Consider the following 14,801-nt stretch of genomic DNA (forward strand, 5'->3'; position numbering starts at 1 on the left):
CAACGGGAGAGGCCACAACAGTGAGAGGCCCGCGTACAAAAAAAAAAAAAAAAAAAAGACAAATTCACTGTAGGACTAAGCTGTCCTCTTGTGTGATTTTTCTCTAAAACACTCATGAGCAGCCCAGGTATAGATATAAAAGAAAGGTATATGGTTGGATCAAAAGTTTTCCAGATCAGGAACAAGAAAGGACAGTGAGACAGAGAGCTTAGTATAATGATTAGAGTATGTCTGAAATATTCTAACATGTCATATTAAGGAACATAAAATAAGCTACAAATGAAAGAAAGTAACAATAAGGAGAATCTGATAAAGGGAGAAAGTAGACGTCAATACACTAAAGGTTCCAATAAAAGGAAAGAACTGATGTTTCTGTTATATGAGTGAGTTAGAAGAATTAGTGGGTATAATCAGACAGTGAGATAACAGATATTTAGGAAGTTCTTAGTAACGTGACAGTGCACTGCAACCATGGATATGTTGGGTGTTAAATTATATGTAGAGATCTAGAAACTAAAGATCAGAGTGTGATACAACTGTTTGCATGAACTAGAGGAGAAAATTAGTTTTAACTTCTGAAGGATTTGGTTTACTATGATTTCTACATGTTAGTTGATGCATAGGGACTGAAGACCAATTTGTCATTAGTACAGAAAACTGAGATGGGGTAGAGGGGGCAGAGAAAGGGAGTGTAAGGTGGTGATAAATGGACTGCTCCAAGGTTCAGGCCAGTCATACAGGAAGATGAGTATGGCAGGTAACTGGGGAAAATAGAGAATAGAATAGGAGAGATATTCAGAAAAGAATAAGAGAAGGACCCCCCCACAAAAAAAGGATGAAATTAAAAATATATACATACATAAACTGAAGTATGTACATAGAGTAGAAAATTAGTTATGTAAGAACTAAACTTTTCAACAAAATGAGTGAAATATCTGCATAGAATGGTGTATGAAATAAGCACTTCTACCTGCAAAGACCATTTATTTACTTTATTTCTGCTTCTCTAACAACAAGCAGAGGTTTACCCAGTAAATACACTGAATGGTTGTTGTTAGATAAATTACGTGTTCCTAATCACAAGCAGAAAATAAAATATGTAGAATCTAGATACTATAAAGAAAACACAAAGTAAGAAAGATTGTACTATTTCTACTCTCATTACTCCTGAGTACTCATCAAGCAGCATTTTTAATGTCTCAAGCAGTGCTTCCTAACTTTTCACCCCTTCTGACCAGAACAGGGTTTGGGAAGAATAGGAGTAAAGTGTTATCCATTCCCTTCTTCCCATAAGTCATCTTCTAATTCAATTAGCTGTCCATTATATAAATATAATAAATATATTACAGATATATTCTATAAATTAATAAATGTATTTATTCTACATATAGTCTACAAATATAATAAACAGATTATAAATATATGTGAATATTATATATTTCATAAATTATATGATATATATCATATACATATCAGTATATTTATAATATGAATTACATAGTATATATTGCTAAATATCTTAATATATTATATAAATTATATTTAATATGAACTATTTTTATTTATATTGTAAACACACAGCATAAACACACATCACAAACATACTTTTAAACATCATAAACATGTATATACACACATATAGAGACATCCTCATGCCTTTTCCATCATTTCTTGCTAAAGCCCAGTTTAAAGTTTCCAAAACTGGTAAATGCATTCCAACACTTTTATAAGCCTATGCATAACAAGAAAGTCCCTGACACAAAAGTGTCAGAAATAGTGCTATGAACTTCAAATACCCTTTTTATCTACTGGGAGTAGCAAAAAATTGTGGAATAAATCAAAAAATAACAATGAAGAAAGCAAAGAAGCCTCCAATCTTTCCAGATTCGAAGTCCTGTGTCAAAGGGCAGCACCCATTTTGAAATGGCAGAAGTAGCTAGAAAAGTTCTGACTTTTTGTGTGTGTCTGTGTAAGTTTGGTTATCTTTGTCTTTGTACTTGTGTATATGTGTGTTGAGGTCAAAATAAAGGGATCAATTTAAGTATACTGTGGAAGACATAAATCAAAAGATTTATAATATATATGAAAATTGATAAAAGAAAACCAATTTCACAAAATAATTATCCCAAATATTATCCCAAATATCATCCAAAATATTCTTTCATCTTACTAGACCCATCTCTTAGATGAAAGGGTATATGATCATGAGAAGATGGTAGAATGACATACATGTTATCAGGGAGCTACCATTAATTAGCTTAATAAACTTGATCATATAAATAGATACAGATGAATGAATGTACAGACAGATAAATATCACAGTCTATTTTAAGAGCCAATGGTTTAAATAATGATGTATGATAGTATCTTAAAATCTTACCTTCAGTTTCTACCGTCATTTTATAATTTCCACCACTAAAGTATGGAAAAGCAAATAAAAGTGATCCAAATCCCACCAAAAAGGAGGAAACGATAATCAATCCTGGTATGTTTCCTTTCCCTCCATAATATGCTATAAACACTACTACCAGGCAAGATGAAATATCATAGGTCAATGACAACACTAAATTCTCAGTGGTTTTCAGATGATTCTCCTTCTGAAAACTGTCAGTGCTCAGATCTACAAGACCAAACACAATACCTAAAATGTAAAAAGAAAAAAAGAAAGCAATAATATGCATTAAATTATCTTTATAAAGACAAAATAGATCATAATGATAATCACTGAAAAACAAAACAATTTTCAATGACAAGTTTATTTTACATTACTCTGAATGTTTAAGATCTATAAATACATAATAATTCCTTTTCTAAAACACTAATAGGTCTTAACCTCTATGAAATATTTGCTAATTGAATTTAACTATTTTTAAACTATATTTATGAGTAATATACTGAAGAATATGCTCTTTTTAATCATCTCAGTACTGATCTTTATTTTAATGTATTATGTTTCAATTATTAAAAAATGAATAAATAACAATCTAATGAATATTTGCTAATCTCCCATCCAGAATAGGAAATAAAACATTATCAAAATAGTTGAAACCTAACATGCACTCCCTAAACACATTCTTCTCTCTTGCTCTAGAACCCATATCTAATATTTGGAGTTTACCATTTCTGAGCCGTTTTAACACTTTTCTTGACAATGTATATATACATCCTTTAACAATATAGAGTATCATTTGTCATGTTCTTGAACAGTAAGTAAATGGCATCATATATGTGTATTTCTATAACTCAGCATCCAACTGGGAAAGAAAAACATACTAAATATTTGAAACAAAGAAATTGATATCGGTGTTGGTTACAAAAGTAATATATTTGTTGGAGTGAAAAGAAAAAATAGTTACTAATCAAAACTCATGATATAAATGCCACTAAAGTTGCTGGAGTAGTGACAGCTACTGCTGCTGCTACTGCTGTTGGAACTGCAATCACTACCTGTTTGTAGGAAGCCAGGACCCACACACCTATTAATGCTATGAAATTTAGCTACCTCATAGTCACCTGCTGTTTCTGCTGTTCTTGCAGTTGCTTGAGCCAGTGCCCATGAACACTGTACTGCTGCATCATCCACTGCTGTTGCTGATGGAGCTTTATTTATTCCTGACTATAAATCCAGGAGCCTTCACTTACCCAGTATTTCTGCTGCTGCCAAAATCGTCACCAGAATAGAGAGAAAAAAGAGAGAGGCTTCCCCTTGCCCCTTTTTCAAATGTACTGCCACAGCCTCTTACTGGCAACACCTAAGTGGAAGCCAGCTGGCAAGGAAGTCTGGTAAATATAGTTTACAGGCTGCCAGTCCCCTTGGAAATAGGAGTGAGTCCAGAAGGGCAACAATGGAGTGCATGGCCAATGACTAACTTGAAGAGTTCACCCTCTGGACTACTTAGGACACATTTTCACCCTTCTTCCCATATTTAAACTTCCATACCAAATTAATAGCAACATAATCATGCTTCTGCCAAACATGTTGCAATTATCATTCTTACAAACAAAGATGTTCTCACTTTTTCCCCAAAAAGGGAGACACATAGTTCAGTTAGTCACCGTATCAATTTCAAGGTAATTTAACCCTTCTTCTAGTTGAATCACAAACCTGAATGGGTTTTCTTTAACATAAAAATTAAATTGTAAGGTATAAATGCTATAAGTAAATAAATAATTAAGCAAAGATGTAGGCCTAACTAAATCTGTGAGGGAACTGTATTTCAGAAGAAACCATAATCGACCCAGAACCACAGCAGTTTAACAGACCAAAACCAGCAAGAAACAAGATATAGAAACTTTGCTGCACCTAAAAGCATTTTCTTCAACTCTCATTTTTTTTTTATTTTTTAACATCTTTATTGGAGTATAATTGCTTTACAATGGTGTGTTAGTTTCTGCTTTATAACAAAGTGAATCAGTTACACATATACATATGTTCCCATATCTCTTCCCTCTTGTGTCTCCCTCCCTCCCACCCTCCCTATCCCACCCCTCTAGGTGGTTACAAAGCACCGAGCCTATCTCCCAGTGCTATGCGGCTGTTTCCCACTAGCTATCTATTTTACGTTTGGTAGTGTATATATGTCCATGCCACTCTCTCACTTTGTCAACTCTCATTTTAAATGTGGCCAAGGAGGATACTGGCCAAGGCAAGGAATGTCCTGTCAGTAACTGTGTCTGTCTCTGGGGTTGGGGTATTAATTCTTCTTCCGATTCAGGAATATTCTGTAAAGACAAATTTGTAAAGTTATCTTCCACAATACTCTTCTATAAAATAGTAGCGAAAGAGGAAGAGAAAAAAATTAAAAATTGAAATACATACACACACAAATGTATATATGTTTGTGTGTGCATACACTTAAAACAAGAGAAAAATGCATAGTTGCTACAGTTTTTATGTCTGTAAATGGTTATGAGACCACAGTTGATATTTATAACTTCCTCCTTCCAAAATTCACCCTCTCTTCTTCCTCTTGATTTCAGATAACATATATAGGTTACTATCATAAAGCATATGCCTCACTCTACAGGACAGTACCCAAACTTTTGACTGCTGTCTCCTAGCTGAAGCCTCATCTGAGTCTTCAACAGGACATTAAAATTATCTATAACGCCAAGAGTTTCTGGTTATTGAACTCTGTAGTAAGACCAGTGAGTTCCATGAACATGAACTTCCTGACGTACTTCTTTTGCTGTAAAACGAGTTCCTTCGTTAAAAGCAATGTGATACTACATAAGATGATTATGATGGTGTATGAGGCATTCATTAAGTCCAATTATAGTTGTCCTGGCAGAACTGTGGTGATAAAAGAAGAACCCAGATCTAAAATAAATATCTATTTCAGTGATGAGAAATTATTGCCCACTCTATAATAGAAGCAGATAACATAATCAACCTGTCTCCAGATAGCTGGTTGGTTTCACAGGGAATGGAGTTATTTCCTGGATTGTGTTGAATTTTCCTGGTGGCAATTCAGGCACTCCGAAATGCAATAGCCAGATCAGCTCTGGTGAAGATAAAGCCTTGCATTCAGCTCTCATATAAACTCTTATCTTTGATGCAACTGTCACTATAAATATGAGCCCATTGAACAAGACATACAATGGCAGAGGAAAGAGGCTGATTAATATTCACAGGATAGTTGTCTATCTACTTCATTATTGAGAGCTTCCTCTGCAATGGATTTCTTTTGGTAAACATTTACATAGGATAACTCTGCCCATTCAGAGACACATATCACTTACCCAACCCTTTCCTAGTCACCAAATGGTCAAACCGTTAGTCAAAGGCAGCCTGGTATCTAGGCAATACAGACAATCAGATGTACTCTCCAATGTTTTGCCCACTGGAAGGACTTCCTCTTTTCTGTTTTTCAGGGCTATAATGCTTCATATAGCATTATACTACAGCAGACTTTTGTCTTCAAAAAATCACAGGTTCACCAAAGGTTATGTTTTTTCTTAGTAGTGGGTGGTAGAAATGAAAAACTTTTCCTTCGTTTGAGAAGAGGTAGCCCTGCACACTCCATACCAATTGGTCCCTAGAGACATCACTGAAGTGGCAGGCAAATTTTGGGTGTATAAGATATTACCTCCCAGGATAGATTTTATGTTAGTCATTCTGGGAAGGCTGTAATCTGATTCTAGCTATGAGTCTAGTAGCAATAAGGGATGGTAGGGTGGGTCATGAGGGCAATCAGCATTCCCTTAACTCAGGTGAAGTAAATTCAGTGTCTCCAAGCAAGGAATTGCTTCTTTTTGAGACACAGCAGGAATAGTTGCTCCTACTGGGAAAGGAGGTTCAGGATTTCAGTTTACAGTTGTTGGATTCACACAATTCCACCCAAATGCCTTTGTCCCAATTCTCAGTGTTCCACTCTTCTCCAATCAATGCCCCAACTCTCACATAAGTGATCTCATAAATTTATGAATTCAACTTATGTTGTAATTCTGAAAGTGTGAATACGGGCTGGTACTGTTCCAAATATGCAGTATGTGCCTAAAAGTGATAAGATTCTCACAGAACCATCAGAAAAGCTCAGGCATTTCTAATCATGCCCTAAACTTCTCATTTTCTTTCTGTGAATTTTTCAGTGCAGTGAGAAGCAATCAACCCCAAAATCTTTGTAGTCAAAAGTTCCACCATAGGACTCAATTGCAGAAGCTATTTGTCTCCCAAAGTCTTGCCTCCAGTAAGAACTTTATCCCAGGCAACATTTTAAATAACTCTTTTAAGTCACTACATGCCATTGACTTCCAGTGTACCATTTTCCACAGGCACAAATATTGCTTTTTTCATTGCTTTCAAGACCAATCAGTTCAGATAACCAATTCCAGTTTCCCATCTTTAAGGGTTGTTTTGTTTGTATTTTTCCTGGTTCAATGCCTGGTATGGAGAACTACATAAAAAAATCATATAATTTTTGTAATTTATAAACCAACTAGTTTCATTACATTAGTGAAGCTAAAAATTTAGTCAAAAACTTTTAAAATATCTTTATATAATATATCATGATGTTTACAAAATAAAGGAATATTATTCTCATTACACACTCAGATACTTTAACCAATTTTTTTGCCATACTTACCTCTAATAAAATGTTAATTCATATTTTTTCCGAAGAATATATTTTAATATGATCTTATCTCTAATTGTTCTTATAAAATTAATTGTAATTCAGAGTTGCTTTTTATAGTTTTGCAGTAAAGAGTTAACTCAGGCCTGGGTTGCTCAAAAAAAGGCCTGTCTTCAAGACTGGTCTTTGGTTGGCTCCTGGGAGATGACTCTGAGCCCTTGGAATATTCTGCCATATAAGAGTGCTTTTATATGCGGGAGGCCTTGAGCCACACAGTCCCATTTTGGTCAGACAGTTTATGTTAACAACATGATTTATGGTGAATGCCTTTTTTGTCGAGTGTGAGGGATGGGGTAATAGAATCTGAGTAGCTGAGGTCAGTCACACAGATGCTGCATGCCTAGAGGACTGACACCCCCACAAAAACAAAAACAAAAACAAAACCCTGGACAACAAGACTCACATGCACTTCCTTGGTTGGCAACTCTTTGCATATGTGTTATCACACGTTGTTGCTGAGAGTATTAAGCATATCCCTAGTATTAATTCCACTGGAAAAGGACACATGGAAGCTTGGCCTGGTTTTTTCTGTACTTTGTCTCATGTGCCTTTTCCCTTTATTAATTTCAATCTGTATCCTTTCACTATAATAAATCATAACCATGAGTATAACATCTTTCTCTGAGTCCTTCTAGTGAATCATTTAGCCTGAGTGAGGTCTTAGAGATCTCCAATATAATAGTTAATAAATTTGAAGTTGTTAAAGCCTCCAAATGACTCTTTACTGCAGATCATAATATTTTCATTGAAAAAACACTCTTTATAAGTGTGCAAGTATCCCATAAGCTCAAAGAAAACACTACTAAATAATGTCTTCAGCTATATTTTTGTACTGAAATATTTCAGACAAAATACTCAATTCAAAGAATCTTTCTTTGACAAATACTTTACAAGACAAAGCTCTTTAAATAGGTTGTCTCTATGATTATTTTGAATGTTTCACCAAATTTAAGTGCCCAAAGCCATAGGCCTCCTTAATTTCAATTCAATATATGAAAATGAATCATTGTAATTAACTAAATTAATATATTAAAAAATAAAAGCCACATGAACATCAAAATGCAGAAAAAGCATTTGACAAAATCTAACCCCCTTTCATAACAAAAACACTCAATGAACTAGGAATAAAAGGTAACATCTTCAAATCGTTGAAGTACATATATGGAAAACCTAGAGCACACTTAAAAATTTAACTGTAGAGGTACCGTATGACTGAGCAATTTCACTCCTAGGTATAAATCCAGAGAAATGAAAATATGTGTCCACACAAATACTGACACACAGTTCCAGTTCCACATGTAAAGAGCTTGGAAGTTACCACTATGTCCTAATAAGTAACAAACTGAACAGACTGAAAAATTAACACTCTTCTTCAATACATAAGAGAGGGGAAGACATATGGCAAATCTGACAAGATTTTGAATTCAACTGTCATTATAATTCATCAATCCATACATTTAAATTTTGTGTTTGATTTCCAGAAATATCTGTTCTGTGGTTAAAAGAAATGAGAGCTTATTTCAGTGCTTTGATGGGAGCCCTTGAATTCTCAGACTATAACTTGAGCTGAGAGTTAACAAACCTAAGTTTGTCATTTTCTCTTCATAAGTGCTTAAGGGCATTCAAAAGATTCCATCCATCACCAGAGTCCTTATAGTCATCATTACTACCATAAGGTAAACTACAGCATCCACTCGGCTTTCAAGGTACATGCTTCATTTGGCATTTCATCCCAATCAAACATAGGTGATAGCTTGATTAATTATGATACCACTACATGCCAAGAACTACTACCTGTCTTCCACTGGCAAAGAGCTCAGCACTTCACTCAAGATGAAAGGCATAACAAAATCAATCCTAAAATTACAACTTTATGAGTATATCTTCTGGGACTACTCCTGATACCAATTCCATAACAGTCTGAATCCAATCAGAAGAGAGAAACCACACAGTAATTTGAACAAGAAGAGTTTCATATAGAGAATTATTAACTATAACAGGAGATTCATGTAACAAGGCATTAGCTAGTTAGATGTAAAGAGAATGCTAAAGAATATAGAAATAGCCCATATGAGGAACAACCACTCCCCCAGGGCTGAAAGGGAGCACTCCAGGGCTAAAATTCAGACCATGTTGTAGAGAGCATAGCCATGGCTTATTGAATGACCAAGAAGTCACTGTGGTGTCATGCTAACAAAACTGGCAGGAAATCTATACTCTAAAACTTTGTGGTAGTTCTCCTTCTATGTGCTGGGGAAAGCTCTTCATGGGGAATGCCAAAGGAAGCTGCCAGCCACTGAGTGCTTCTGGCCACCATGCACTACAGCAGAGGGATACTGGAGAAGATGCAAGCAATGCAACAGCCTGATGATAGAGAAACCTGTATACACTGCAGGAGCTTGCCAAGCAAACACACTGGAACCAAGAAGTAAAATTTCCTATGTAATGGCTCTCCAGTACCTTCTACTGATAAAATTTAACATTGTGACAGCTGGTAAAGAAAAATATTTAAAGGGCCCAGATCTATTTTCACAGAGCAGGCAAAAAGGATGAGTTTGGAGCTGAGAGGCAAAAAGCTGATACTAATATTGATATAGAGAGGCAATAAATCGACAAACTAATTCTGAAAGAGTCTGTGTAGGCACCCAATCATACATAAACTCTTTCAGAAAAAAGAAGAGAAAGGAACGCATCCAAATTAATTTAATGAGGCCAGTATAACCTGATACTAAAGACAGACAAAAACATTCCAAGAAAACTACAGACCAATACTCTCATTAAAAAAAATTCTTAGCAAAATTTTGGCAAATTGAATCCAGCAATCTATTAAAAAAGATAATAGGCCAGCAATAAGGATTTATCCCAGGAATGCAAGGTTGGTTAAACATCCAAAAATCAAAAAACACAATATATAATGTTAATAGAATAAATAAGAAGAACCATCTCAATAGATACAGGAAGAAAAACACTTGATAAAATTCAACACCATTGATGATAAAAATTCCCAACCAACTAAGAATAAAGGGGAACATCTACAAACTGGTAAAGAGTATCCACAAAACCCCTGCAGTTAACATACTTAATTGTGAAAGGCTAAATGATTTCTACCTAAAATCAGGAAAAATAAATGAATATCTCTTTTCAGAACTTCTATTCAACATTGTACTGGAGGTCCTAGTCAGTGCAAGAAAGCAAGAAAAAGAAATAAAAAGCATACAGACTGGGAAGAAAGAAGTAAAACTGTCCTGATTCACAGCTGACATGATCATGTAGTTAAAAATCCTAAGGAATCTGCCAAAAGGCTCCTAAAACTAATAAATTAATACAGCAAACTTGCAGGAGAGAAGACCTAAATAAATAGATACACCATGGTCAGGCATCAGAACACTCAGTATTGTTAAGATGTCAATTTTCTGTAGAGGATGGACTTGAGGACACAGAGAGGGGGAAGGGTAAGCTGGGACAAAGTGAGAGAGTAGCATGGACATACATACACTCTCAAATGTAAAATAGATAGTTAGTGGGAAGCAGCCACACAGCACAGGGAGATCAGCTCGGTGCTTTGTGACCACCTAGAGGGCTGGGATAGGGAGGGTGGGAGTGAGATGCAAGAGGGAAGAGATATGGGGATATATGTATACATATAGCTGATTCACTTTGTTATACAGCAGAAACTAACACAACATTGTAAAGCAATTATACTCCGAGAAAGATGTTAAAAAATATATATATAGGCTTAAGCTGACTGCAAAATGAATCTTTCATCGGGGTCTGGAAAATCTACTCTCCTAGCCACTATCTTTCAAAAAAAGAAAATAATATATACATATAGAGGTTTCCAGTAGAATGACTGTTTTGAGCAATAGTAATTTCTGTATTCTTTCTTATAATAAATCAAAAGAAAAAAAAAGATGTGAATTGTCTCCAAACCTATAGAATCAAAGCATACCCAACTAAAATCCCAGTAAGTTTTTTACAGAATTAAACAAATTGATTCTACAATTAATGTGGAGAGGCAAAGTACCTAGGATAGCCAAAACTTTTAAAAAGAACAAAGTCAGAAAAATACCTGATTTCAAAACATATAATAAAACCAGAGAAAACAATGCAATACAGCATTTGCATAAGTTAGACATATTAGTTCAATAAAACAGAATAGAGAGGGTAGAAAAAGACTCTAGAGATTAGAATTTCAACAACAGTGTCAAGGTAATGCAATGGGTCAAAAGACAGTCTGTTTAATAAATCATGCTGGAATAAAGTATCCATATGGAGAAAAATGATTTTTTACCCTTTCCATACACACACAAAAAAATCATTCAAAATGGATCAGAGATCTAAACATAAGAGCTAAACCATAAAAATTCTAGAAGACAACAAAACAAAAAATCTTCATGACATTGAGTTAGGCAATACATTCTTAGATAGAAACCAAAAAGAATGAACCATAAAAAATTAAGAAACTGGACTTCAACAAAAGTGAACACCTTTTTCATCAAAAAGGCACAAGTAAGAAAATGAAAAGGCAAACCACAGATTTGGGGGAGAGAGAGGGAGAGGGTGGCAGGCAGGCAGGTATGGTCTGAGTCTGGTCATAAGGAATGATAAAAAAACCCATGTCAAACTTCAACATAGAGAATGAAAGACCCATATACTTTAAGACTGGCATGGACATAAGAAACAGGGAAAGAATGAGGAACTGTTGCAGACTAAAGAGGAAGTCTAAAGTATGACAACTAAATGCAACATGTGTTCCTGGATAGAATTTTGGACCAAAAAGGAAAAGGAGACAATATTGAGACAGTTGGCAATATGTGAGTGGGGTTATGAATTCATAACATGATGGTGGTGTCACACTAATATTCCTGACTGGGAGGGGTGTAAGATGGTTATGCAGGAGCATGTCCTCACTTTGGGAAGATGCACACTGGAGTATTTAGCAGTGATGGGGCACCATGTCTGAAAGAGTCTATAAGTATAGGAAAGAAAAGGTGAAGGAGCAAACGTGGTAAAATGTAAACAACTGGAGAATCTGGGTGAAGGGGAGGCAGGAATTCTTTGTATTGCCTTTGCACCCTTTCTGTATGTTTGAAATTGTTTAAAATGTAACAATAAATAAATGAATTGATAAATGGAAAATGAAGAATTCATTTATGAATTCATTTATATAAATTCATAAATTCATTTATGAATGACTCAGTATTTATACCCAAACTGTGCTAATGATCTGTTTGAAGTCAGTTAATAAGTAGTAGAGCTAAAAACCATTCACTGCAACCACTCATTAAAAACGTTCACTGGCTCCACATTACCCACCGAATAGGGAGATTATATTGAGATGATGCTTGTAAAGCACCTGACTTATTAACCCAGTACATTAATGGGAAGTAAACACCTTTTAGTATCCTTTCAGAATTCTCAGTCTAGTATTTAAAGACCTTCATAATGTGGCCACAATTTGTCTTTTTCTTCTTTTTTAATTTACTTATGTATTCAACACATATTTATTGTCTTTTCTGCCTCAGTCACTATATTAGGTCCTGGGGAGACACGATGAATAAAATAAATATAATTACCAGTTTTGGTGGTTAGGTGAAACAATCATCCAGCCAAACTTGTCACTCACCATTCTGAAACACGGCTTTCCTGTATCTGAGTGTTTATTTACCAAAACACTCTTTCATTCATTTCCTTATTCAATAAATATTCTACATCCCCAGCTACCACTGTACCTATTTGTCAAGGCATAATTCAAATGCTTCTTTCTCAAGGAAACTTCTTTGATGATTTCTCAAGACAAATTGATGACTATTTGTTCCTCTCATATGGTACTTATCACATATAGCCTTTTTATTGAAGTTATTTAGGCACAGCATTTTAGAGCAAAAAGAGATCATGTTTGGCAAACTCCAATATCATCAGTGTAAACAGGATGATAAAGAATCTAGGTGTAATGGTAGTGGTGAGGGCTGTGGCCAAGAAGAAAATATACGCCTCCTCTAAAGGCATTTAAATTCACACTCTTCTTCAAACTGTGTGGGCAAAGATAAACACCTTTGAGTTTGGTTTCTCTGATATAGTTTGAGGTCCCACTCCACCTCTTCAATCCACACATAAGGAAACAAGATCCAGGAGACAAGTGGCTTGGCCAGTGCGTCTCAAAATTGTGGGTAGAAGCAGAAACAACCTGGTGATCACAGATACTGTTTTCGACTTTATTTGAATCTCCCAAGTGATTCAGCCCTGAATGACGGATCTTCTCAGGGCTGGTGACCAAACAACGGTTCAACGACTCAACGCCACCCTCCCTCCATCAGGCTATCTGGAGGCCAGGCCCCCTTCACACACGGAGGGGGGATTATGTCCATCAGGTGCCTGATGAGGTGAAGTAAACCAGGCGGTAGCCCGTTTAACCTGCTTTGATTCCAGACGTACCTTGAGAACGCTGGAGAGTCCCGCCACACGAAGTGGGGCCGCCACACCACACGTGGCTCTCCCCACGCACCTCGTCCCTCTTCCGCCTCCCCAACGTGGGCAACCCTCTGGCGCCCCGCATTGGCCCGCACCAGAACCACCTCTCCTCTACCCAGCCCCCCCTCAGGCTTACATTGAGAGGTGACCAGGATGCAGAAGAAAATCAGGAAGCAACGGATGTTGTTAAAACGCTGACAGCGGGGAAAAGCCATACAGCCCAAGCCGCAGGGCCCCTCCAAACTCTCTTTCTCTTTTTCCCGTACCTTCTTGATACTGGGGGGCGTGGACCCAGCCTGGTCTCTTTCCCTTTTTTTGAAACTTCCGAACTTGATCAGGCTAGCTGGAAAGATCCTGAAGCGTGAGTTTTTTCCCCTGGCTTTCCCGGCCTCGGCCTCTGAGGGCACGGTGTTCTCGGCAGGCTGGGCCAGCGCAGCCCGGGTCTCCACTTCCACTAGGGCCTCTTGCATGGTTCCGCCGCGGCCCGCTGAGGCAGGGGTCTTGGCTGACGCTGGGCAGCGCAGGCGGGGCGGGCCGTGGGCTGCGGTTCCCACAGGCGCGGTGCGGCCTGCCCTCCTTGCTTCAGCGGAAAAGCCTGCCGGGCATGGACGTCCGGGAACTGGTGGCCACCCAAACCTCCAGAGGGAACGTTTCTCCTTGGGCAGGAGGCAAACGTCCCGCGGGGAGGCTGACAGTTGCCCTGGGAGAGCTTACAGGGCTGTTTCCTTCTTTGCTTCCACGTGGCTAGGGGGAGGGGCGTGGACGAAAGCTAGTACGACTAGATTCTGATAACTGCTCACACAGACAGGGGCCGCCAGAGGAACTCTAATGCAAAGGATCCATTAGATATTTTGATCCACTAGCATCAAAGGGTGCTACTACTTATTTAATACTTTCTCGTTGGGAAGCAAGGAAAGATAATGTTCAATGATGGGACGGTAGAACTGTCTCCCAGTTTACCCAGACTTATTTTATCGTGGTATTTTTTGAACTGGATGATCTCGCTAGAAACAACCTGAAAATTGTTAAATGTCCAGGAGTAATCAGAAGACGTGAAAAAGAAACTTCCTTTCCATTAGAGTAGGGTTGTTTTTGTACCTGGGAAAGTAAATCACTTTCCCATTCCCCTATTTAGGGAGGAAAATAAAAATCCTTTCTGTTCTTAACTAGGGATAGAGTTTCCAGGACAATAATTTC

The 14,801-nt window shown here is 37.0% G+C and overlaps 1 protein-coding gene across 1 annotated transcript in view; it reads right to left on the reverse strand.

Moving 5' to 3' along the window:
- The window catches only part of SLCO6A1 (solute carrier organic anion transporter family member 6A1), a 110,335-nt gene extending 96,261 nt beyond the window's left edge, over nt 1-14,074 (reverse strand). The window contains exons 1-2 of the mRNA XM_024121918.1: nt 13,741-14,074; nt 2,381-2,641 (exon numbers count right to left, since the gene is read on the reverse strand). Of these exons, the coding sequence (XP_023977686.1) occupies nt 2,381-2,641; nt 13,741-14,074 (595 nt within the window). The remainder of the gene's footprint in view (nt 1-2,380; nt 2,642-13,740) is intronic.
- Between the last annotated feature and the right edge of the window lie 727 nt (nt 14,075-14,801).

Source organism: Physeter macrocephalus, chromosome 8 (assembly GCF_002837175.3).
Source record: "Physeter macrocephalus isolate SW-GA chromosome 8, ASM283717v5, whole genome shotgun sequence".
NCBI lineage: Eukaryota > Metazoa > Chordata > Mammalia > Artiodactyla > Physeteridae > Physeter > Physeter macrocephalus.